Here is a 25,379-nt window from a genome sequence, read left to right as displayed (position 1 = left end):
TCTCATTTGTGTTTATTCTGCCGGAGTCTCTTCGTACTATTTAAATATTCCGATTCAAGCGTACGCTGAATGACATTCAAAACAGCGGTTTCTCTCACTCTCTTAGTACCGACTGACATAGGTATCAAGTTACGCCCTCATCCAAAGGCAGGGCAGGGATATGCAGCTCATTTGCATTTAAGGTGGTATACACACGAAACAGCTCATTTTTAAACGGGGCCCAAAATGACATTTTCAAATGGTTATAATAAATTAACTGTGGGGTATTTTGAGCTGAAACTTCACAAATACATTCTGGGGACACCTGAGACCAATATTACATCTTGTAAAAAGGTGCATAATAGGTGCCCTTTAATGTTGAATTGTATCATGCATGTTTAACTTTGACAACCCTACTTTATACATATCTGCACAATGACTGTGGTTTGAGTTCTTCACCTCCTGTGGCTTCCTCTGGTCTCTGAGCCTCCAGCAGCTCTAGGAAGTTTTTCTCCAGCTCAGTTAACGACTGAGCCTTGGCCTCAACAGCAGATTTGACAGAATCCAGAGCGCGCAGGGCTCGATTCTCCTCACGTAGGGCGCAGTTCTCCGCCACATACCGCATCATCCGTGGGTTGTGTTCCACCTGACAAAAAGATACATATTTTTTTTAGAAAATGTTTGCATAGCTGTACATTGTATAATAGCACGTACATTTACATTTATTCATTTAGCTGACGCTTTTATTCAAAGCGACTTACAATTGCTATATATGTCAAAAGTCGCACAGCTCTGAAGCAACTAGGGGTTAAAGCAGCACTATGCAGTTTTATTACCTTAACTGAATAGCTTCGGAGTTATTGCAATGGTTATATGACTAATTAAACCGGTATACAGGGGGAGGAGATCAGGCCGTGAGTGCATCTCTGCGTGAGTGCTATTTACGACAGTACAAGTACTCCACAGCGCCTCTAGGGGTCACAGTTTGACAAAAACGGAAATCCTGCATAGTGTGGCTTTAAGTGTCTTGCTTAGGGACACATTGGTGTCTCAAGTGGATTCGAACCTGGGTCTCTCACACCAAAGGCATGTGTCTTATCCACTGCACCATCACCACCCACACACTACAACTAGGAATGTATTAGCAGATCAACACTAAAACTGAAAGGCATTAAAGTTGTTAAACACCAGTTCATTTAACGAATTACAGATGGAACATAGTAGTTGAAACCATTAATTTACAATTCTTACAGGCCTGCTTTTTAGCCAATTGTTTATGTCTACTGACTTAATATGCAGTGTTAATATAAAATAAGAGTTAAAAAACAACAACAACAAAAAAAAAAAAATGTTTCACATTTGTTTCACAATCTAATCTTAATCGGATTTGATCCAGAAATTTGTGTAGATATTGAATATCAGCACATGCGTAAATATTGAAATCTGAAGCCATTTATGTTCTGCTCTGTTCATTTAATTTTTCCACTCCACTTTGTCTGTTGGATCAAACACATGCTGATCCACGCTATCACTGTTGACCCAAACAACACAAGGGAATATAGGATAGGAAACAAGATGGCCGCCAGGGTGCAACCACATGGTTTGGCAGGTCCTGTTTGTTTGCCACAAAAGTACATCAAAAACCCTTGGATTTTGCCATGTTTGTCTGGTCTTCTCCTGTCCTTTAACCTCCTCTTAAGTTTAACATGTCCAAGGAAAATGGATAACTTAACTCTCTATCCAGCAGAGGAGTCAACATCTTTTGTATGCAAGAATCCTGGATTGTAGGCATGCTAGACTGCCCTCAGGTAAACTTGATCAAACAGCATCTAGATCATTCCCTGGGGTTGTGAATCTTTTGTTGATCGTACTTCTGGCAGGTGATGTTGAGCAAAATCCTGGTCCTTTTTTAAGTCCTGTGACACAACTACAGCTTTTTTCTTGGCTAACACCACCTCTGCTACCTGGGCTACAGCAGCTCTTTGTGCTAACACCACCACAGATTACCTAGATTACATTACAGCTGGGTTGCAGAAGCTACCTGGGCTAATACCTTCTCTTCTACCTGGGTTGCAGAAGCTACCTGGGCTAATACCACACAAGCTACCTGGGTTACAGCAGTTCCCTTGGCAAATTCAACCTCTGCTACCTGGGTTACAGAAGCTACCTGGGCTAATACCATCACTGCTAAAACTCTCTTCCCCACAAGCAGTGGTATCATTACAGGGCTACAACCCACTTTAATAATGAGGTTTTTCTAATGGGAGACTTACATGTAAATTGGGACAACAAAAGGGACAGAAAGAAACTGAAAGAAATTACAGATAATTTTGGATTAACACAAATGATCAGTGATCCCACTAATAACAAATCGTTCCAAAACTTTGATATACCTGGTGTTCTCTAACACACCAGATAGAATAATAAAAACGTACAATTTCTTGACTGGCTTGTCTGACCACAATGTCATATTCTTTTCTAGAAAGCCGACTAAAAAAACGATTGAGAAGTGTCAGTAAAAACATTAATGTAAAACAAACGTTTATTCCAAAGAGCCAAGAACAATGTTTAATTGCAGCTCTAAATACTTTTGATTGGAGTATAGTATAATGTGATGACACTAATCAATGTTGTGATTTATTATACTCGTCTATTAAAAGGGTTCTGTCTCAGTTTCAGAAAGTGGGTTATTTGAAGAAATAGAGTTTATTCCTTGCCTTGGATCAATAGTGAATGTAAACAGCTTATGACACTCAGAGAGATGAATTACAAAAAAAAATCATAACAATATGAATGAACTACTGATCGATTACATTTTAAATCCGCAAGAACTAAAGTCACACAAACTTTGAGAATGGCAAAAGCAAATTTCTTCATGTCTGTAATTAATGGTGCCAAGGAAATTGTAAATTGATTGGGAAAATATTAAACAAACTCCTTGGTAATAGTAAGCATATTGCTGATAAAGACTTTGATAAAGATTCAGTTGATAATGAATTGGTATCAGAGCCTCTCAACTTAGCAAATAAATTAAAAGATTATTTTCAAAATACCATTGATGAGATTGCTCAATTGTTTTCTAGCTCTTGTGACTCAACAAAATATTGTCCACCACACTGACCCTTATATGGATGCCGTAACTCTAAATTCTAAGTTTAATATTCAAATAATTACAGAAAATGAAGTAACAATCTCTAAATTGAAAAATTCAACAGCAAGGGATGTGTTTGGATTTGATACCAATCTTCTAAAGCTTTTAAAATCTTGTATATTAGAGCCTGTGACCCATCTTTTTAATTTGACAATCACGCAGGAAATTGTCCCCTTGAGTTGGAAGGTTGCAAATGTCATACCAATTTATAAATCGGGTGATAAATTAGATTCTTCTAATTATCAACCTATTAGCATACTTCCTAGATTTTCTAGGATAGCAGAGAAATGGGTCACCAACTCTATTATTGTACATAATGATTCCAATTCAGATCTGCACCCTATCCAATTTGAATTTCAAACTCTTCACTCGACTGAAATGGCTGTATGTGTTTTTGTCAAGAAGGCGAAGTTTTATTTAGATAAAAACAGTTGTTGCTGCTGTTTTTGTTGATTTTAAACGTGCGTTTGATACTGTGAATCACGTTAAGCTATTCTCTAGACTGTTAACATTTGGCTTTAGTAATAAACAGTTAAATGGATACAGTCTTATTTATCGGATAGAAAACAATGTGTGCAAATAAAGAATTGTAAGAATTTGCTTCAATATGCACAGGGTGTTCAATAGGGTTTAATGTTAGGACCTCTGCTATTTTCACTGTATGCGAATAGTTTGTCTAATGTGTGCAAAAATGTTGACACGATTATGTATGCTGATGATACGGTAATTTTTACACATGCCAAAAGTGCTGATGATGCAGCCTATCAGCTTTCATTTGCTTTAGGGGCGGCAGTGGCTCAGTGGTTCATGTAGGTTGTCTACAAACCGGATGGTTGGTGGTTCAATCCCCAGTTCCACCTGACCAAGTGTCCATGAGCAAGACATCTAAACCCAGCTGCTCCCAGTCCCAACAAGCTGGATGGCGCCTTGTATGGCTGGTGTATGAATGAGTGTGTGAATGGGTGAATGTGAGGCAATATGTAAAGCGCTTAGGTGGCTGTTAGGTCTATGAAAGCGCTATTTAAATGCAGTCCATTTACCATTTAAATGATTTGCAATAATGGCTGAATCATTCATGCTTGTGTCTTAAAGGGTTAGTTCACCCAAAAATGAAAATTAAGTCATTAATTACTCACCCCCATGCTGTTCCAACCCCGTAAGACCTTCGTTCATCTTCGGAACACAAATGAAGATATTTTTGATTCAATTTGAGAGCTGTATAACTACCACATTGGCTCCTAAGGGACTGGCTCTTGATGGCCCAGAAAGTCAATGAAGAAAATGTTTAAATATTCCATGTGACTACAGTGGCTCAACTATATGTTTATCAAGCGACGCGAATACTTTTTGTGCGAAAAAACAAACAAACATAACGACTTTATTCGACTATTCCTTTTCTTCCATGTTGGCCTGAAACGAGACTTCCATACGATTCCCTTGACGCATGCGCGAGAATTGAGATCTCCTTTAACTACTTCAGTTCAGTTTTCGCGCATTCGTCGTGCAAAGTTCAGTTAACTAAAAAGTTAACTATTTCAGTTCAGTTCTCGCGCATGCGCCACGGTAGTCACATGGAATATTTAAACATTTTCTTCATTGACTTTCTGGGCCGTCAAGAGCCAGTCCCTTAGGAGCCTATGTGGTAGTGATACAGCTCTCAAATTTAATCAAAAATATCTTCATTTGTGTTCCGAAGACGAACGAAGGTCTTACGGGGTTGGTACAGCATGGGGGTGAGTAATTAATGACTTAATTTTCATTTTTGGGTGAACTATGTTAAAAAGACAGTATCTATGTTTTTTAGTAAACCTAAAACAACTGTGGAAGTTTGCTTGGGTGGACAAGAATTAATTAATGTTGAGGAATTTAGGTATCTGGGAGTTCTGATTGACTCAAAATTATCTTTTAAAAAACACGTCAAAAAAAGTTGTGAAAACTGTAAATGTTAATTTACGGAACTTTAAACAGATTCGCACATCACTAACAGATACAGCAGCGATCACGTTCTTGCACTCGATGATACTGGCTCATATTGAGTACTGTATCACAAGTTGGTCTTATATGAGTTATGCTGCTATTGGGCCAATTGAAGTATGCTAAAAAGGAGCATTGAAAATATTAGATAAGAAACGTTCGTCATAACATCTTTTGCAGCGATTTTTGTGTGAGCATATCAGTGAACACCCCAAACCACTCAGTCTTTTTAGTTTCACGTCTTTGTAAACTAAAGTTTTATGTGTTTTATGAAGGATTGCTCCTGTGCACCTATGCTACCATTGTAGAGGTGTGGGGGTGCTACCACAGAATCCGAAAATTCTCAGGACAGCAGTATTTGTCTAAAAAACAATCTTAAACCTTCTATTTCATCAGAAACGAGCTTAAAACAGGGCTTTAATTGTAAAATACCGAACTTGTCCTTTAAGTGTGTCTACCTGATCTCGAAGCAGACGTATCTCTTCCTGGAGCTCCTGGTTCTGCTGCTCGGGATCCGATCTCTGGCCAGTCTGAAGTTCTTTCTTTAGCTGAGCGATGTAATCATCTCTGAACTTCATGATCATGCGGTTTGACTGGATGAATTTCTCCTTCTGAGCCCAGGCAGCTTCTAGCTGAGACACTTTCTGCTGAAGAGCCTGTAAGAAAGACAGCAGCAGAGGCAACTGTGGTTAAGACTGAGCATAACAGGAAGAACAGACAAACTCATAATAGAAAAAAAGTGTATACTGCTGAAGTCAAACATGACGGTGAGTAAATTACAGAATTAAAATTGTTGGGCATATATACTGTATATGAAGAGCTCTTTTCCAAAACGCTATAAATCCATTTCAATAGTTTTCAGGAAAACTACATTTTTTACCTAGACCCACACATTTTGTGAATATTCAAATTATCCTGTTTAAATGTTTTATTGGTTCAGTCTGAACATTTTGAACAATAATTATTAAATCAAACAACAATATTGTTAATGATAATTTAAAAGTTAATTTTATTTTTTTCCAAAACGCTATAAATCCATCCATTTTTATGCATCATTATTAGTAAAGTCATTTTTAGTAAAGAGTCAAACCTCAAACAAATAGTACCAATTTCAACATATGCATGAAAAAAACAAATTATTAATACCAATTTCAACATATGCATGAAAAAAACGAATTATTAAAAATGATCAATATATGATAACGATATTCAAAAAAGGGATGGGCACCCCTCCAGCACATGCACACACACACAGGCTACATAACATGTGAGCAAAGCGGAGCAGCATGACGCTTAAATATAAGTAAAAAACAAAACAAAAAAACAAAATAAACATTTCACATTTGTTTTTAATTATATTACATTAATTATTTTTATTATTTCATCCATGTTGAGTAGGCTATGAAAAGGGAACCGCATGAGATGAGTAAGATAGGATCAAAATTCAAAAGCTGCCCAATATCGGAAAATATTTGGAGTGCGTCAGACATGATTTTGACCACTTATTAAGTTTTGTTTTGTAGAAAGCTTGTAAATTTCGTTTCATATAAATTGTATCTTCATTTTAATAAATGTTTCATCGACAAATTGACTGGATTAATACATTAGAAGTAAATATCAGACAATAGGAGAACCGGAGCGCGTCTCATAATATGAACCGAAACACCGCGATGCTTGCCTCACACAGGCCTGAGTACTAAGCTACAGAAAGCTTTAAATATCTACTTTTAAACAAAACAATTAAAAACTAAAATAAATTGGCAACTCTCTGCGTATGTAGGCTAATTCGAAGTATGCGTTTCTATAGGCCTATGCGCGTTCACTGCGAAGATGGCGAGTAAGCATCATCAACTTTATCTTTGTTGCTGACACTGACAGAAAACACTAGTTTATTAATAAACAATTCAAATGTTTCATGCATAATCATTACTTTTGCCGGTTCTTTGTGGCAAGCTTTATGCATACGTTGAGATGCGGAATATGCAATTAAAAACGCTCATATGGTTTCTCTCCCGTTTAATTAAATCAATATATGTGATTACTGATAATACAAATGGCTTAAACGATCTACTACTAGTCGACTAGAAAACTAGGACTCATTTTGAGGAATAAATGAACATAATAAACCTCTGTTCAGAGTGCTGCCGTGCTGGATTGTGTAGAGCGCTCATTGAATTTGAGGATTTATCGTGTTTAGGCTAAAAACAGGGCTGGCGCTTATCGCGGCTTGGAAAGAAACTGTATCTTGCAGTACATTTTAAACAAGGAAATATAGCGATTCGGCATGAAACGTTGATGGAGCAGTGAAAGGGTTCTGTCCACAGCAGAATGACACGACAAACTCATTTTTTTTTTAAAATGTTGTTTAACGCGTTTTGGAAAAGAGCTCTTCATACATTTTAATTGATTTTAACTTTTATATTTAAATGATTGATTTCCTCTTTTTTTGGTTACTAAATCATGGGCACAGATTATAAGTTCTCAAAAGAAAAAGAAATTATAATAATGAAATAAATAAAAATGCACCTTCTTCTCCTCCTGTCCTTTCTTCCAGAAGTTCATAGCCTGAATGAACTGTGTCTTATAGGAAACTTCAGGGTCAGAGGCAGCTGCAACACAAACACCCGTTTAAATAATAATGAATGCATGAGCTCACTGTAGTTGTAGTTTCTGACACTATCTAGTAGGGCTGGGTATTGAGAAAAATTTCACAATTCGATTAGATTTCGATTCACAAGCTTGCAATTCGATTCGATTCGATATCGATTATTTTGGATATCAGTTACAATAAATGGCCGTTTCAAAATCAAATCAAAAAAGGCAATCAAATCTCTTAAATGCTGTAAACTATGGGAGTCTAGTTGTAGCCTACTAGGCATCATTAGCCTAATATGAAGGTAATAATGAACTGTTTTGTAGCTATACACACACTTAAATTACACTTTTATTTATTTTTATAATAAGAAGATTATATGAAATATAAACATTTAAATGGTGGCTGTCATATAAACTTGCCAGATTTATTCAAATATGCATTAAATATTGAAGAATATTAAGATTATAATGCATATGTAATATGGTGTATATATTTAGTAAAATGCTCCTCTCTAGAGTTATTTTTTCTAGCTGACTAACAAGTTTATGTGGGTTTTCTGAGGTAAATATGACGATACATGACAATGATTACAAGATGTTTAACTGACGTCTTTCCACGGTTGAAACTAGGGCTGGGTATTGAGACAAATTTCACAATTCGATTCGATTTCGATTCACAAGCTTGCAATTCGATTCGATTTTGATTACGATTCGATTCGATTCAATATCGATTATTTTGGATATCAGTTACAATAAATGGCCATTTTTCTCAAGGGAATCAAATCTCTTAAATGCTGTGGTCTATGTCTAGTTGTAGCCTATTAGGCTTCATTGGCCTAATATGAAGGTAATAATTAACTGTTTTGTAGCTATACAGACACTTAAATTACACTTTTATTTATTTTTATAATAAGAAGATTATATGAAATATAAACATTTAAATGGTGGCTTTCATAAAAACTTGCCAGATTTATTCAAATATGCATTAAATATTGAAGAACACTAACGAGTGTGGACTAATGAGTTTATGTGGAGTTTTCTGAGGTAAATATGACGATACATGCATTGATTACAAGCTGTTTACCTGACGTCTTTCCACGGTTGAAACGCAGATTGAGCGAATCAATGTGACATGATACCCAGATAGCAAACTGACATTGAATCAACGTGGAAATATGACATCGAAACAACGTTGATCTGACATTGTTTTGCTCATCGAATTAACGTTGAACCAACGTCAGACGCGTCATTCTTTCAAAACTAACAGAAAATCAACTTGAAATCAACGCGTTTTCAACGTTATGAAAGCAAACCAATTTTCGATTTTCATTTAGCTTTGAAGAATGCCGCGTCTGACGTTGGTTCAACGTTAATTCGATGAGCAAAATCAACGTTGTTTCAATGTCATGAGAGACGTCGTTTCCACGTTGATTCAATGTCAGTTTGCTGTCTGGGTAGGGATTTCGATAAGTTGTACTCTATCTTTTAACACACGTTCAGATGCTCATTCATGTTTATTTCGCGCTGTAACTGGTATTATTAACCCGGAAGAGAGATCAGCGCTGCTGCTTCTCTTGAGCTCCGCCAGAGCGATCTCACGCCACAGCGCCAAAACGCAATTTATGTTTTTGAATTTCTAAAGAAAATGGACGTAATTTGAAAATTGAGACTTTGTTTCATATCAATAGTAACAAAGGACAAAGATTATTGCAATTTGTTGGATGCGCGCAGCCGCGATACAATGTCTCATTCATTCAAATGAAACAGGATGACTAATCGATTCTTGAGATTTAAGAATCGATATCGGTTTGTAAATATGAGAATCGATTAATATCGAGAAATCGATATTTATTACCCAACCCTAGTTGAAACGCTGATTGAGCGAATCAATGTGACATGAAACGGATTTCGATAAGTTGTATTCGATCTTTAACACACTTTCAGATGCTCCTTCATGTTTATTTGGCGCTGTGACTGGTATTATTAACCCGGAAGAGAGATCAGCGCTGCTGCTTCTCTTGAGCTGCGCCAGAGCGATCTCACGCCACAGAGCCAAAACGCTATTTATGTTTTTGAATTTCTAAAGAAAATGGACGTAATTTGAAAATTGAGACTTTGTTTCATATCAACAGTAACAAAGGACAAAGATTATTGCGATTTTTTTGGATGCGCGCAGCCCAAGCGGCAACCTCCCCGTCTCCCTCTTGAAGCCAATACGGAAGTGAATTAAACTGCAATTTATCGAGTGGCCGCTTGAGGCAGGCTGCAGAAGCGAGTCAAATCTGTATCTCCCCCATGTTAAAATGCCCAACTTTACAGCAGAAAAAAACATGTTTACAGCCTGGAGCAAAAAGTGGCTTTGGTCTATAGAGCTAATTTTTCCCTTCATGACAACTGTGAGGGGGGTGAATTTTTTTACAACTCATCTGTTTAAATTATATTTAAGCCTTAAAGTTCTGCATAATTAAGGGCGTGGCCACTTGAGTGACAGGTGGATTCATGCTGCCGCTTTCACTGCTAGTCGTTTGTCTGCTGTCTGTTAGCGTCACCCTCAGCTGTGTTTCTGCTTTTCCGGGATTATTTCATACAATTTAATGCATGTATTATACCTTCGCCCGTGCACGCCGTTGGATTCCGTCGTGTTGAGTATGGAGAGAACAACCAGCGCCGTCCAGCTGTTTCCCTCGCATGCACTAATGGATGTCTGATGATTTCAGCGCGTTCTCTCCGTCCATGCAATAGATGCACACCCTTGAATGAGCGCGGATTTCTAGTTCATTTACTTGAAGTTCTGAGGTAATATTTGGTTTGACCCATCTGAGAGGCGGCCAAAATCGGATTGTAAAATGGACTGAATTAAAGCTCTTTACGAACTTGACGTGAGATGCCGACTGACATGTGTGCTTGCCTTGAATCACTGTCGCATGCACAAGCTTAGAGCAATATTGTAAGTAACAAATACATTTTAACTAGCAGAATAATAATGCATCACAATGCACATAGTTGACTGCTTGTATGTTGTGAGAAATGTGTGATCTGTGTTAATGTACTTGTATATATGCTCTTAACTAATTGCCCCTTGTGAGATTAATAAAGTTGATAAAAAAAGTAAAGTAGTCTCACTTTTAGTTACGTCTTAACTATTATAATATTTCGAAGGGCAAAACATGAACTTTAACCATTGGCTTTACTTTTTCAATCAGCTGTCAATTCAGCGGCAGTAGCATAGCATTAGCACCTCAGCTCCACCCGCGTCCCGCCTCTTTGCCCATTTTAATTTATCCGGTAGTGACGAGAGGTGACGCACTGCCAAGATGGCGACGGTCGGCCCCGCCCACTTTAGGCCTCAAAATCGCTCTTCAGAAACCTATGGGTGACGTCACGGACACTACGTCCATATTTTTTACAGTCTATGGCGCAGCCGCGATACAATGTCCCATTCATTCAAATGAAACAGCATGACTAATCGATTCTTGAGATTTAAGAATCGATATCGGTTCGTAAAAATGAGAATCGATTAATATCTAGAAATCGATATTTATTACCCAGCCCTACTATCTAGGCTGATGGATTGTCTGTGTGAGCTCTGTAATGCGTGTAAACCTGTTTGCTGGTCTGTTGGCGTAAGCTCTACAATGCGCCCTTGAGAAAGAGCATTTGCAAGCTGCTCCTTGAGTTTTCTCACTTCTGCTTGCAGTTGTCTGACATTACCCTGAGTGTCCTCATTTACCATAGCCTACAGAGACACAAACACACAGATCAATCTTCACATCTCTTCAAATATACTGAGAAGATCATGAATGTTCGGATGAATAATTCTGCTGTTCAACCTTATTTTTGATGAGTTTGGCTCTCTGAGCAAATTGCAGAGTGGAGAGCGTCTCTCCAAAGCACCTGGAACCCGGATGAACGTTAGCGATGATGTACGTCTTAGCATTTCCACCCAGAGAGTCCTGACAATATGAACAGCAGTCAGCCACAATTCATTTATCTGCATTCATTCAGAGTAACGTTCTCAAAGCACCCTTACCCTAAGCAGGAAAGTCAGTTTCGAATCTCTATAACAAATATGACGGTTTTTCCCATTGGACACATCCATCAGGGCCATGATCACCTGACCGAGACACATCAGTGACCGGTTTATGCTGCTTGCCTCCTAAAGCATGCATAAAGCAAAGGTATGTCAAATCAAAGGTAACAGAAATTTCATTAAAGCAGTTGTTCTAAAACTTTTCAGTTGGTGGGAAACATCCACAGTAAAATTGCAGAACCTCTACCACGTATATAAAAGTATAGTTTAAAAAAAATCCATCTTTAAAGAGCTTCACTTTTACGATCCATACTTAACTTTACCACAGTGAAAATGACCACATTGCTACTTTTGCTTGATAAACCGAAATAAATTGGGCTGCACATTACACTTATGTATAACAACAGCCATGTTAATTGTGAAGCAAGCAACAGAAACACTATACAAATAAATTATAACAGTGTTATGAGTTGATTTTGTCAATTACATTAGGACTGCACAATTCCTCTAAGACATACTGAGGTAGAAAACATTAAAGGAGTAGTTCACTTTTAAAAAAACATTTGCTGATAATTTACTCACCCCCATGTCATCCAAGATATCCATGTCTTTCTTTCATCAGTCGAAAAGAAATTAAGTTTTTTGATGAAAACATTTCTTGATTTTCTCCATATAATGGACTTCAATGGGAACCAAACGGTTCAAGGTCCAAATGACAGTTTCAGTGCAAATTGTTCAAAGGGCTTTAAATGATTCCAGACGATGAACAAATAAACAAATCTTTTTCCGAGTCAATTCGTTCATTGAATGAACCAAATGACACGAAAAAAGATTCGTTCATTTTGATGAACGAGTTTGAACAGGAGAGTCACGAACGCTCATCACAGAACAGAGCAAGGTGAGCGTTTGAGCTTATAAAACTTAAACTTTGTTATTTTTTTTTTAATGAGCGATCGTTTCGCTTGAGAAGACCCTTATTCATCGTCTGGAATTGTTTAAAGCCCTTTGAACAGTTTGCACTGAAAGTGTCTTTTGGACCGTTTTGGTTCCCATTGAAGTCCATTATATGGAGAAAAATCCTGTTAATTTCTTTTCGACTGAAGAAAGAAAGACATGGACATCTTGGATGACATGGGGGTGAGTAAATTATCAGCAAAAGTTTTTTTTAAAAGTGAACTACTCCTTTACACATCATTTGTTAGAATCGCCAATAACTAGGGCACATTCAATTACACAGAATATGAAAATAGTGACACCAGCCACCATAGTCACGTGTTTGCCGGGAGCCAGAGCGCCTGACATCAAAGCAGAGTGCTGCCCTAATGCTAATCGTACACTTTCTAGGATCATTATTCACGTTGGCACTAATGATGTTCGACTTCGCCAGACGGAGATCACCAAATAAAGTACGCTGACGTTGTCGCAAGTATCCTCCTGGGATGGTGCTGCTCTTCTCTCTAGTAATATGGCACATAGTCAAACATAACAATCTGGGGCTCAGGACAGGAAGCGGACAAACTGGCTAAACCGACTGTCTGCTAGCTGTCTCACGTCACTGTGAGGTCAGATAAATCCCATCACATAGAGACTCTATCACCTGGATATCTTTATAGAGACTGTCTGATCCCCCGAATAAGGAAATACAAAAAAAAAACTCCAGGTGAGTATATATTATATATGATATAATACAGACGAACAAATGATAAAGCTCGGGTTTCTGAAAATTCAATCCCTCACTTCAAAAGCACTTAGTATTAATGATATGATTACGAACCAGCAATACGATGTTCATTGGAACAGCCACGCTCTGTCATTCCCCACATATCTCACTCATTGTAACTATGTATTTTGACAATCACGTCTTTTCGAACAGAGAGATATGAATTATCAGACCCCTATTAAATCAATATATTTTTCACCCTTACGTTTGCTAGGGTGACCATATTTTGATTACCAAAAAAACAGTCGTTTAGTCGATTAATTGGTCGATACGTTCTGGTTCGACCAAAATTCTGTTTTTTTGCAGCATTCATTTCATCAGTTTTGCAGCGTTCCTTTCATTGGTTTTGCCGCACTCATTTCCTCAGGTGGAAAGCACTAATTGCGAATGGGGGTGTTTTCAGAGCTCCCCTGTTTCACAGGTAACATTATGTCTTCAGAACACACCCTTTATTTTCACCTTTTTTGATTTAGCGCAACCCACTGGAGAAGAGAGAACAATAAAGAAGGTTTGATGCTGAATATTATTCATTTAATTGTGAGAGTGTTAAATAGTCAGTCCTCTTCTAACATGTCAACAACAAAGATATCGACAGAGTGGCAGCATTTCGTTAAAATTGATAACGGGTAAAAGGTTGAATGCAAAGTTTGCAAGCAACTAGTTTGCCTTCCACAGCTCAACGACAAACATGACATATCATCTAAAAGCGGTAAGCAAACTTGTCTGCGTTGGCTTGCCATGTCTGTATTGAGTAGGCTATATGAACATATCAGAATTGCCATATTTCAATGTTTAAGTGTAATAACCTAAGTTTTTTTTATTTTTTTTTGGAGCCTAACGCGCAATTGCGCTGTCCAGTCGGCTTTAATAAAAAATGAATATTTATTTAAACAAACCAGATAAAGAGCACAAACAAAATAAAGTGCATAACTGAAAAATAAAGCAACTTAGGCTCAAAACTAACACAAACAATGTCATGGTGACAACGCAGTCCTAAATTGTTAACTAGTCTCTCTCCTGTGAAGGCCTCCTTCCCTTTACCTCTGTACAGATAAAACGCTGTCAAAATAATTCCAGTTCGCATGGCTATGCGGAAGCGATAAATAATTGTGTATTATACATTTTTAAGGCCAGACAAAGTCATTTGTTAAAGGTCGATTTGTAAAGAAAGGCTGCACATCTACGCACGCACATTTCTATTCAAGCGCACATACCTATAGACTAAACACGTAATACGCAGGTGCTCTGCACACCGTCAGCGTTTTAACAGGTTTGCAAAGAGATAACCTTTTTTTTGGAACCTATTTTATGGTTTGCGTTCTCGAGCCAATGGTCTTCTGTTAGAACGGTGTCGTGTTTGCGCACCCTTTAGTTAATAACTAATGATCTTTGCAACGGAAGTGAATCAATCATAACTAACTTTAGCAGGACAATAACTTTAGTCTAGAAGCCAAACAATCTCTGTTACTTTAATTTCCTATTATCACTGTAAAGCTGCTTTGAAACAATCTATATTGTTAAAAGCGCTATATAAATAAGGTGATTTGACTTGACTATTGCTGCTGCCAGTGTATCAAGGCAAAAAAAAAAACAACTAAATTATATGAAAGGGGATTTTTGGTCCACATTAGCTTTTTACTTGCACTTATTTGAAACAGATTCAAGTTGAAAATTATTGTAATACAATACTACATGTAGTAATATATTTATAATAATAATAATGTGTTCCTGATAACCTGAAACTAAACAAGTGGTTGTTCATCTGCTTTCAAACAAAATAAGGGTTTGGAGAAAAAGAGGTAAAAAATTGAGAGGTAAATGTTCAACATAAGCACCTTGAGCCGTGAACCCTCTGTATGCGTGTCCCTCTGTCTCTCTGAACCTGCAAGATCCACCAGGTTGAGCTGAGAGGTCCTAATGTTGACCACTTCATGTCCAGTTTCCTTTGATTCCAGCATCATGGTGAACACAGCATGTGAACGAGAGGATTCGCGGTTCATCGAGGTGGATGCCACTCGCCGGTTCCGCCATCCCATCGACAGCACCTGCAAACACAAACACATCACAAGGCCACAATAGAACTTCCAAAATAGTATAAATAAAGATAATCTACAACTAGGTTCCCAGTTTTGGTAAACCTAAAAATGTGAGATTGCCTAATCAAATTTAAATAGCCACAGATATTTGTATGTAATGTAGAATGTACATTTTTCTAGTTTATCAAGTAAATATCGAACAACTGGAAAAGTCATTGGTTAAAAAGAACGGGACCCTAAAGAAAATTCAGCTCTTAAAAAGAAAGGTCTGTTAAGGTCCTTTAAGGTAAATTAAAGGGATACTCCACTTTTTTTGGAAATAGGCTCATTTTACAACTCCCCCAGAGTTAAACTGTTGAGTTTTACCTTTTTCGAATCCATTCAGCCGATGTCCGGTTCTGGCGTTACCACTTTTAGCATAGCTTAGCATACATCATTGAAGTGCACAGGACCATTAGCATTTCTCCCAAAAAAAATTACCAAAGAGTTTCGATATTTTTTTCTATTTAAGACTTGACTCTTCTATAGTTACATCGTGCACTAAGACAGACGGAAAATGTAAAGTTGCGATTTTCTAGGCTGATATGCAGGGAACTATACTCTCATTCCTGCGTAATAATCAAGACACTTCACTGTCGTACCATGAGTGCAGCCGGCGCGATGACTACACAAAGTTAGTCCCGGTCACGTTGGAAGCTGGGCACTATTTTCAGGCACTGCGTCATAACATTACAACGGCTGCACTCATGGTACGACAGTGAAGTTTCCTGATTATTACGCAGGAATGAGAGTATAGTTCCTAGTCATATCAGCCTAGAAAATCGCAACTTTACATTTTCCTGTCTGTCTTAGTGCACGATGTAACTATAGAAGAGTCAAGTTTTAAATAGGAAAAATATCAAAACACTTTGGTAATTTTTTTTGGGAGAAATGCTAATGGTCTGCTGCTCTTCAATGATGTATCAGGGTTCCTGCACACTTTTTAAAGTAAAATTTAAGGCTTTTTAAGACCTGAAGAAATCAAAATTAATACCATACATTAGGGGTGTGCGATACTGACAAAAATATATCTCGATATTTTCAACGTTTTGTTGATAAACACAAAACAAAAACACAATCAGTAAAATATCAACTAATTATTATCAACAATAATTAGTTGATATTTTACTGATTGTGTTTTTGTGCTGGTGCCATGGCTGGTTTAGGCTTGTTGTTGACGGCAGACTCACGGAGATATTTATATTTTTCATATTCTATGCAGTGGTCAGTTCACAGCAGTGACAAAAATTATTAATTAATGTGCAATATTTGCCACCTTAAATTGATTTCCAGGGGTATTTTCACCTATTTATGGAGATTTTTTTTCTAAACTTATTTAGAGTAATGCATCACGTGCATCACGTATACAGTAATTATACACTTATTTATACAATAATATTTCATTACACAATAATTATACAGTACCACTGTTAGCAGTCAAATTAAATCATTCAATCAAAAAATCCATCTTTGCAGTGCAGAGGTGACGCAGAAGCAGCATTAAGGCCAATTTATACTTCTGCGTAGGGTGCGCGCAGTAGGTACGGCGTAGCATACGCACAGACGCGTCCCATGCCGCGTACCCTTCGCCGTCGCCTGACGCGCACCTCCTCAAAAATGTAACTACACGTCGCGACGACGCGGACCGCAAGATCGGTGATTGGTCGGCTTGGTATCATCGCATTTCCTCCTATGCATTTCCGCACGTACCTTCTCACACATTTCCACCACTGTCTATGATTTCCACAAGTTTCATCTCCTCCGACGTCTTCTCTCATTTCTGCCTTTCAGTTTTAGTAATTTCACTAAAGTGAAATGTTTTCCACCTCAATAAGCTCCAACTCCAACATGATCAGCTCTCTTTCAATCGCTATTGCTTGTAGTAACCTAGCCGCGAGGAATCTAAACACATTAAAACTCTCCGCCGCCAACTAGCGTTTCGGAGCAGTACTGCAGAGCAACCAAGACCTGAACGCAGAAGTATAAATGCTCATAACGTCGTCGCCTACGTGCGTAGCCAACGCCGCACATTACGGCGTACCCTCGACGCAGAAGTATAAATTGGCCTTTAGTGGCATTAATATCTCCATTTACAATTGCATAAATCAAGCTATAAGGTTTTTTTAATCAATATTCAATATTTAAATGTGAAATGATTTCTAATTTTAACGTTTTACTTTTAATATGAAACTAAAACCGCCAGTAGGCGGCGGTAAATCGCGAGGTCTTAATAAGCGAGATGAGGGGGTCATTCATTCAACCGATTTGTTCAAACGGGAAAGAAGCAAGTGATTGAATCGTTAAAATGACTCGTTCAAAACGCGGATTTCCTTTAAGAAATCATCGCTGTCTGTTGCATTGAGACTCTGCTACGGTTTCATTTTGAAATTCTAGTCGGCGAAATAAAGGGAAAACAAATATACGTCTATGCCTATAACTGCACACATCACGCAGTGAAAAAACGAGAGACATGCGATGTCAGCTCACACTCACAGTGCCTGGTCCATCGTTAAAACAATAGAATATCATAACAGACAATACTCATCGCACACCTCTACGCACATAAAAAAATAACTTAGGACTTAACTGACATTTGCCAACTTTCTTCTCTCCTCCTCTCCTCTCTCGCGTGCAGGTGACGGACGTTATTCTACCGCGAATGTGACGCGAATTGTCACGTGAACAAGCAAATCCACAAAGATGGATAAAAATTAATACGTACGCAAATGAGATGGTTTTAATTTGGAAAACATTAAGATATGACTAAGTCGAAGTGTCATCTAAAATTTAAGACCTTTCATACCTAAAAATAAGACTTTATAAGACTTTTAATGGCCTTAAATTTTAAATATCTAACTTAAGACTTTTTAAGACTTTTTAAGGACCCACGGGAACCCTGTGTATGCTAAGCTATGCTAAAAGGGGTACCGCCAGAACCGGAGATCGGCTGAATGGATTCAAAAAAGGTAAAACTCAACAGTTTAACTCTGGGGGAGTTGTAAAATGAGCCTATTTCCAAAAAAAAGTGGAGTTTCCCTTTAAGGTCTGTTGCTTGTGTGTTTGACAACTATTCGACGTCAACATGTACGAGACCTGATAGGCCTCTGCAGCAGATGCAGCGTATTTCTCCACAGCTCCTTCCACAAAGACGCCCCTCTTGATGTCCTCACGCAGGAACAGACTGGTGGACACACTGTCCAACAGGTCATAAATCTGCTCATTGTAGATCTCTATAAACGAACACTTGCAGAGGAAGCTCTTCGTCCCACCAGACTGCACAGAAAACGTAAAGAATTAATACACACCATATAAACGTGTATATATAGTAGTTTAATGTAGCACTGACACGAAAAATTGCATTATTTTATATTTGTTTAAACTTGTCTCACCCGTTCCACCTCTCGATTGATGAGGAAGAAAAGGTATTCAAAACTACGAGGAATCACACCACGCAGCTCGTCGGAAAAGTTATCCAGCTCTGAGGGACCTGCAGACACAAAATGCAAAAAAGTAAATGGGAACTTCTGGAAAAGCCACAATTGAAACGTATAATTGACAACACATTAGAGAAGATAAAACGCCATATGATCAAACAACTGTTATCAAAGCTTTACTTTCCTGAGACATTTTGTGTCAGCTGTTGTGATTTGTAGTGCATGTATGCAGTCAGTTCCCTTCAAGTTCACTCATAATACATATTCTAATCTAAATCACATCAAACTCATATGAACTAGCATTTGACAACTACAAAATAAGATAGCTTGAGCTTATCTTCTAAACAAATGCCACTTGTTTTGATATTTTTGTTATATATTGCAATGTTATTACAACATTTGGTAACACTTTAACTAAGGTATTTAACTAATGTTAAATAGTGAACCTTATTGTAAACTAAGAATAATTAATACTTCAGCATTTATTAATCTTAGTTCATTTAAACATTTACGAATTTATTATTAAAATCAAAGGTTGTTTTTGTAAACATTAGTTAAAGGAGTAGTTCACTTTTCGAAAAACTTTTGCTGATCATTTACTCACCCCCATGTCATCCAAGATGTCCATGTCTTTCTTTCTTCAGTCGAAAAGAAATGAAGGTTTTTGATGAAAACTTTCCAGGATTTTCTCCATATAATGGACTTCAATGGGAACCAAACAGTTCAAGGTCCAAGACACTTTCAGTGCAAACTGTTCAAAGGGTTTTAAACTATTCCAGACGATGAATCAAACTAGCTCATCAAAATGAACAAATCTTGAATGAACCAAATGACTCGGAAAAAGATTTATTCATTTTGATGAAAGAGTTTGAACAGGAGAGTCACGAACGTGCATCACAGAACAGAGCAAGGCGAGCATTTGAGATTATAAAACGCAAAACTTTATTTATTTATTAAATGAGCGATCGTTTCGCTAGATAAGACCCTTATTCATCGTCAGGAATCATTTAAAGCCCTTTGAACAGTTTGCAGTTTGTACTGAAACTGTCTTTTGGACCTTGAACCGTTTGGTTCCCATTGAAGTGCATTATATGGAGAAAAATCCTGGAATGTTTTCATCAAAAACCTTAATTTCTTTTCGACTGAGGAAAGAATGACATGGACATCTTGGATGACATGGGGGTGAGTAAATTATCAGCAAAAGTTTTCAAAAGTGAACAATTCCTTCAATGTACTGTGAACTAACATGTTCACAGTACATTACAACGACCAGCTGGATTATAATTAACTAACATTAAAGGTGCCTTGTGTCAAAAAATAAATTCATACTCCACATTCCATACCAGATGGAGCAGTATACCTGCAGAAAGTGAGTTGGTCTACTCTAGAGAGTAACCAACGAGAAACAGCATATATCTATAGACCTTATGCACCAGAGAAACGTGGGCGCCGTCATCTTTAGAATATTGTCTTTCAACTTCCGTTTTTGTGTATATTTTTATGGCATCGCTGTCGGGGAGTAATTAGCTGGTGAAGTGGATTTACTTATTGTAGAGTTAACAAAAGTTGTCATGGGCATTGTAAAGCAGATGTCTTAACAAATGTCGACCGGGGATTTTTTTACGAGGAGTTCATTCATACCCATGCAAGATCGCTGTGAAAATACAGACCGGAAAAGGGGCGGGGCTACATAAGGTCTATAGTCCGCCCCTACCTTCACAACGACCCTAGAGCCATAGCGGAAGCTGAGCCAACTCCTAAGATGATATGACATCTTCAAGCTACTCCCCTTCACCTTTACCAGTGAATATGTTCATACCGGTATTCGTTTTGTTCATATTAAATTTTCATTGTTAGTTAGAATTACATTAATTTGACAGACAGCATTCGCTGATGTTGACCAAGCTAGCGCCATTCAGAACTGCTAACTTTCACGAATTCACCGTGAGACGCACGCAATTGACACTTTTTTCACGCCCTCACATCAATTTTGTCACGCACAAAAATAAATAAATTGCAAAGCAAAGAGGACAGGGAGACTAGACAAAGCAGGTTAGTTATGATATTAAAAAAAAAAACTCAGATTCTGTCAATTTTATTACGCAATTCAAACAATAAATTCCGTTTTGGCGCTTGTAAATGTTACACGACAGATCCCTAGCGCACGTGAACCGATCATCTACTAACTAATAGTAAAAAAACACAAACACTGTTGAAAGACACAGTATGCTACAACTTACCAAAATACAGAGACAGACAGAGTACACAGCTTTATTACTTGAGTAAAAGTACAGATTCCCCTAAAGTAAACTTAAAGTAAGTAAAAGTACTACAGTCAGAGGTTTACTTAAGTAAAAGTACTGAAGTACTTGTTTTCAAAGTACTTGAGTATAAAGAGTACATTTTCTAAATATTGTATTACTACTGCTACAGTGCTTACATTTATGACCAGAAACGTCCTACATGGATTTATGAAAAATGTTCATTTTAATAACTTGGAGAATGTAAAAGGAATTTATAGACAGGCGAGGTGGGGCCACGGGTTGGCACATTCACAGGACGGACCTGCTGCATCTTCATCCATAGTTTTGCCTCTTATCTAAATCTGACCATGGAGTTGATTTTGACGGAAAGCTGAAGGTGATTGCTGATTGGCTGTCCCAATCAGTGGCTCCTGCACAATCCAATCAAGTTTGAGAGGGAAACAACAAATTGAGGGTTTCCGAGATTTTTTTTTTTTTATGGCTACTCGCAGATATGGATAGAAATGTAGTGGAGTAAAGAGTACAATATTTCCCTGCCAAATGTACTTAAAGGTTCTCTGAGCGATCCTGGGTGTTGTTGACGTTCGGAATATTTTCAAACAAATCGAAGGCTAGCTAGACCCTCCTTCCTCCGCATCTCATCTCCTCCCCCTCCCTTCCGTGCTTCTTGAAATAATTGTCAACGTGCATTTCTAGCAAATTATATCCTTGTGTGGGTTTGGCGAACATAAAGCGTCAATTTAGAAGAAAAAAAAACAATTTAACGTTACCCACCTGTCCAGCAAAAACAGAGCAACCTGAATGTCGGACTGGAAGCCCTTCTGCCGCCGGAGTTCTCGCCATCGTTCAAAAGCTTTGCTACCGATGTAAATTCGAAACTTCGCACGTTCTTTATCCGACTCCTTCTTCTTTTTAATTTGTTCCTCAGAACGACGTCTATTTGGTCGTGTTTAGGCCATTTTTCAAACTTCCCACTCATGCTTCTCTCTCCTTCACAGTGATTGGCTGGAACACTGTTTGTTAGGTTTCGTGGTCCGGGTGAGACATGATTGTTTTTGTTGCCGTTTGTGGAGCCTGTGGTGTCTACAGTTTTTTTACAGTGTGTTTAGGGGACAGGCAGCTAGCCGATAGTGAGGAGACGTTTGATGTATGTGACAAAAAATGTTTTGGCCCCACATCGCTTAGAGAACCTTTAAGTACAATTTTGAGGGGTCTGAGTGTCATTTTGGGGTGTTCTCAGGACTTTACTCAAGTACTGTACTCAAGTACTGTCCGGCTCTGCCAAAATGTATTCCTCATACATAATATCGACCAATATTTTCTTTAACTCTTCCCTAAACTGAAATGTAGTAGTGGGCTGTACTTTCCACAGGATTGACATCAGGTTCAAGAAGTTATTCTTGTATGGCAGTTTGGCTGGTGGTTTTGTTGCCCGCCCGCATACTGCCTCCCATGGCCGAAACTGGTATTATGACACCTGTATGGCTAGTAATTTAGCAAACTAATTCAGGTTGATATCTCTGCAACACTATAACTTGTCATTTTTAATTTGATTACCCTTATTTCTTCTCATTCTTTTGATGCGTGTTGCTCATTTTTTTGGATATTTGTACCTCAATTCTTACAAATGGCATCTTTAACAAGGATTGACAAATAAAGTAACAAATATATTGCTCACTGTTAGTACCTTATACTAACAGTGTAAAATTAGTGCAGTTTTTTTTTCTTTAATAATCTTTCATATATATTAAAAGTGTTAACAACCATTTTAATTGTAGCTCAAGTGTTTAAATACTTTTTGGGGAGCTACTTCATGTTTTCTATGTATACACACAGTCAAAAAGCTAACAAGTAGGCAAACTGACACGAGATCTCAGCACTTACCCAGCATTGTGAAGGTCTTTCCTGAGCCCGTCTGTCCACTGAAAAACAAACACAACGTCATGAATCGACCAGGCTCTAACATTTTATACAAGCCACACAGGAACTCACTAGGCAAAAATGGTGCCATTGTATCCGTTCATGCACGACTCCACGATGTGTTTAGCCACGCTGGAGAAAACCTCCTCCTGAGAGACACAAAGAGCAGTGGATAAGATGTTGCTCGACTGATCTTCACGCAGAGACACATCTGAAGCCCTGTCTCACCTGGCTTATGTTTATATCAGCCACATGGTCGTAAGTGAAGGTCCGAGGCTCCGGTTTGCAGTGCAGTCTGACGGTGTGCGGCGAGGTCACGGTCAGGCACAGACTGTGATCGCCGTCTGTTGATAACCCGGTGCCTTGAGTCAGTGGCCGTACCCGCACAAACACCTTGATGGCATCTCCATCACTGCATGAGGATGTTAGAGGAGGAAATGAGTCTCGGATGTTAAAACACAAATCTGTTGGATCCACATTCAGTATAAAGGAATGCAACAATACAAATTTGTATGGTAATTTGACACCATTTTTTTAAGCTGCGTTGACTCAGTCTGTATTCCAACGCTTGATGAACTATAATCATCCAAGTTGAGATCTGTGCTCAAAAGTGGAGTGACAGTTTAATGACCAGCGAAGATAAGTGCAATTAATTTGTGTCTACCAGACAACCTGTATGTTCTCAGTTACCTGATATAATCACAAAAAGGGAACAAACTCGGTGGCAGTGCTGGGAAGATTACTTACAAATTGTAGTTAGTTGCTGATTCTAAATTACATGACAAAAATTGTAGTTAGTAATGTATTCTAGATTGCTCAATAATGTATTCTGACTTCTGTTTGATTATTTTTGACCATACTCGGTCATCATATTGATCTGGATAGGATAATCGTGTACATTATTGATGAAAAAATACAAGAATGAAAATATACTACATTCTTTATCAACAAAGAATGGGGTTCGTGAATTTAATGAAAAGCTATTAAGTAAAAATGTTAATTAATAGATCATTTGAAAATAAAACATTTACTAAAAAAAAATATATATATATTTTTTAAAAATATTTACCTGCATGTCATGTGACCATTAACGACATCAGAGAACCGTGAACTTCATTTTATTATTATTATTGACGTATTTTTATTATTGACCTATTAACTTAAAATATAGCAGCTTCCTTCCAGAATTAGGGCAAAGAGGTTCAGCTAACCAAAAAAAAAAACAAAAAAAAACACGTGGTTAAATAACTCACCGAAAGATCATTCAAATAATAATGAATATGTTCATCAGGAGCTGATTAGATATGCAATGTTGGGAAAACACTTCTTAAAAATGAAACGATTCTCAGTTTCCAGGGATCGGTTCAGTGGCTTTTTTTATTTTTATATTGCTCAATTTTAGGGATCCGATTACGTAATCAATCTTAACATGTAATCAGTTACTACCCATCAATGCTCGGTGTCAGTTATGAGGAAAATGTATAAGACATTTGCGGAAGTGTTAGCACTAGCAGGTAGTCAGCAGTGTTTACTATCTTTCGGCTGTGCGTGTATTTGTATATAAGTTACCTGTTGATGTTTGACTCCGCGGTTGCTGAAAGGAAACATAAAAGATAAAAACACATTTATAAGAAAACTATAGTAAACATGGTTTTAATATTAAGGACAACAAAGCTCTCCAGTAAACATTATAGTAACGTAAACGTCTTCTGTTTATTCGATGTAATAAACAAGGTAAAAATGTCGGCTATTTGCTTTAGTATCATATGCGAAGATTGAGATCGTTACATGAACTCATAGCATGAGTAAATTATCCTCACCTTTGCCTTTAATATTCATGATTCATTCCTATATTTTTTGTCTCTCTCTCACTATATTCGTGGAGGATCGATACAAAATTTGGCGCCTAGTTGTTCTTCTTCTTTGGGCTTTAAGGGCAGCTCGTAACCTGGATGTCGCACTACTGCCATCTTCTGGAGTCATGAACTCATGCATTCTTCACACTACTTGGATATTTCCCCCATCAGTTCTGTTTTAATTATGACATTGTTCAAAGTGTTCATTATCTTGCCCTTTTCTGAAAAATTCCAGTTTTTCAAGCGTCAACTTAAAAATCTTCATTTGTGTTTATCTGAAGATGGTGACCAAACATCGGCAGCCTGAATACTTAGCAACCTGGCTATAGGGAACTGATGAAACAGTACCCAAATACAGGAACTATGATGAAATGAGTTATA

The 25,379-nt window shown here is 37.7% G+C and overlaps 1 protein-coding gene across 2 annotated transcripts in view; it reads right to left on the bottom strand.

Moving 5' to 3' along the window:
- The window catches only part of kif15 (kinesin family member 15), a 58,005-nt gene extending 32,916 nt beyond the window's left edge, over positions 1-25,089 (bottom strand). For both annotated transcript variants that reach the window (XR_016150789.1, XM_039656700.2), the window contains exons 1-14: positions 24,963-25,089; positions 24,712-24,736; positions 23,371-23,554; positions 23,215-23,291; positions 23,107-23,144; positions 18,914-19,011; positions 18,618-18,797; positions 15,285-15,494; positions 11,730-11,855; positions 11,530-11,652; positions 11,303-11,435; positions 7,631-7,713; positions 5,563-5,760; positions 439-625 (exon numbers count right to left, since the gene is read on the bottom strand). Coding sequence is in view for 1 of the 2 variants with exons in the window: in XM_039656700.2 (XP_039512634.2) it covers positions 439-625; positions 5,563-5,760; positions 7,631-7,713; positions 11,303-11,435; positions 11,530-11,652; positions 11,730-11,855; positions 15,285-15,494; positions 18,618-18,797; positions 18,914-19,011; positions 23,107-23,144; positions 23,215-23,291; positions 23,371-23,554; positions 24,712-24,736; positions 24,963-24,981 (1,681 nt within the window). In the remaining variant the exon portion in view is untranslated. The remainder of the gene's footprint in view (positions 1-438; positions 626-5,562; positions 5,761-7,630; positions 7,714-11,302; positions 11,436-11,529; positions 11,653-11,729; positions 11,856-15,284; positions 15,495-18,617; positions 18,798-18,913; positions 19,012-23,106; positions 23,145-23,214; positions 23,292-23,370; positions 23,555-24,711; positions 24,737-24,962) is intronic.
- Between the last annotated feature and the right edge of the window lie 290 nt (positions 25,090-25,379).

This window comes from Pimephales promelas, chromosome 25, assembly GCF_988280905.1.
Source record: "Pimephales promelas chromosome 25, fPimPro1.hap1.1, whole genome shotgun sequence".
Lineage (NCBI taxonomy): Eukaryota > Metazoa > Chordata > Actinopteri > Cypriniformes > Leuciscidae > Pimephales > Pimephales promelas.
The sequence above is the reverse complement of the archived record's forward strand: the minus strand, read 5'-3'. Positions and strand labels throughout refer to the sequence as shown.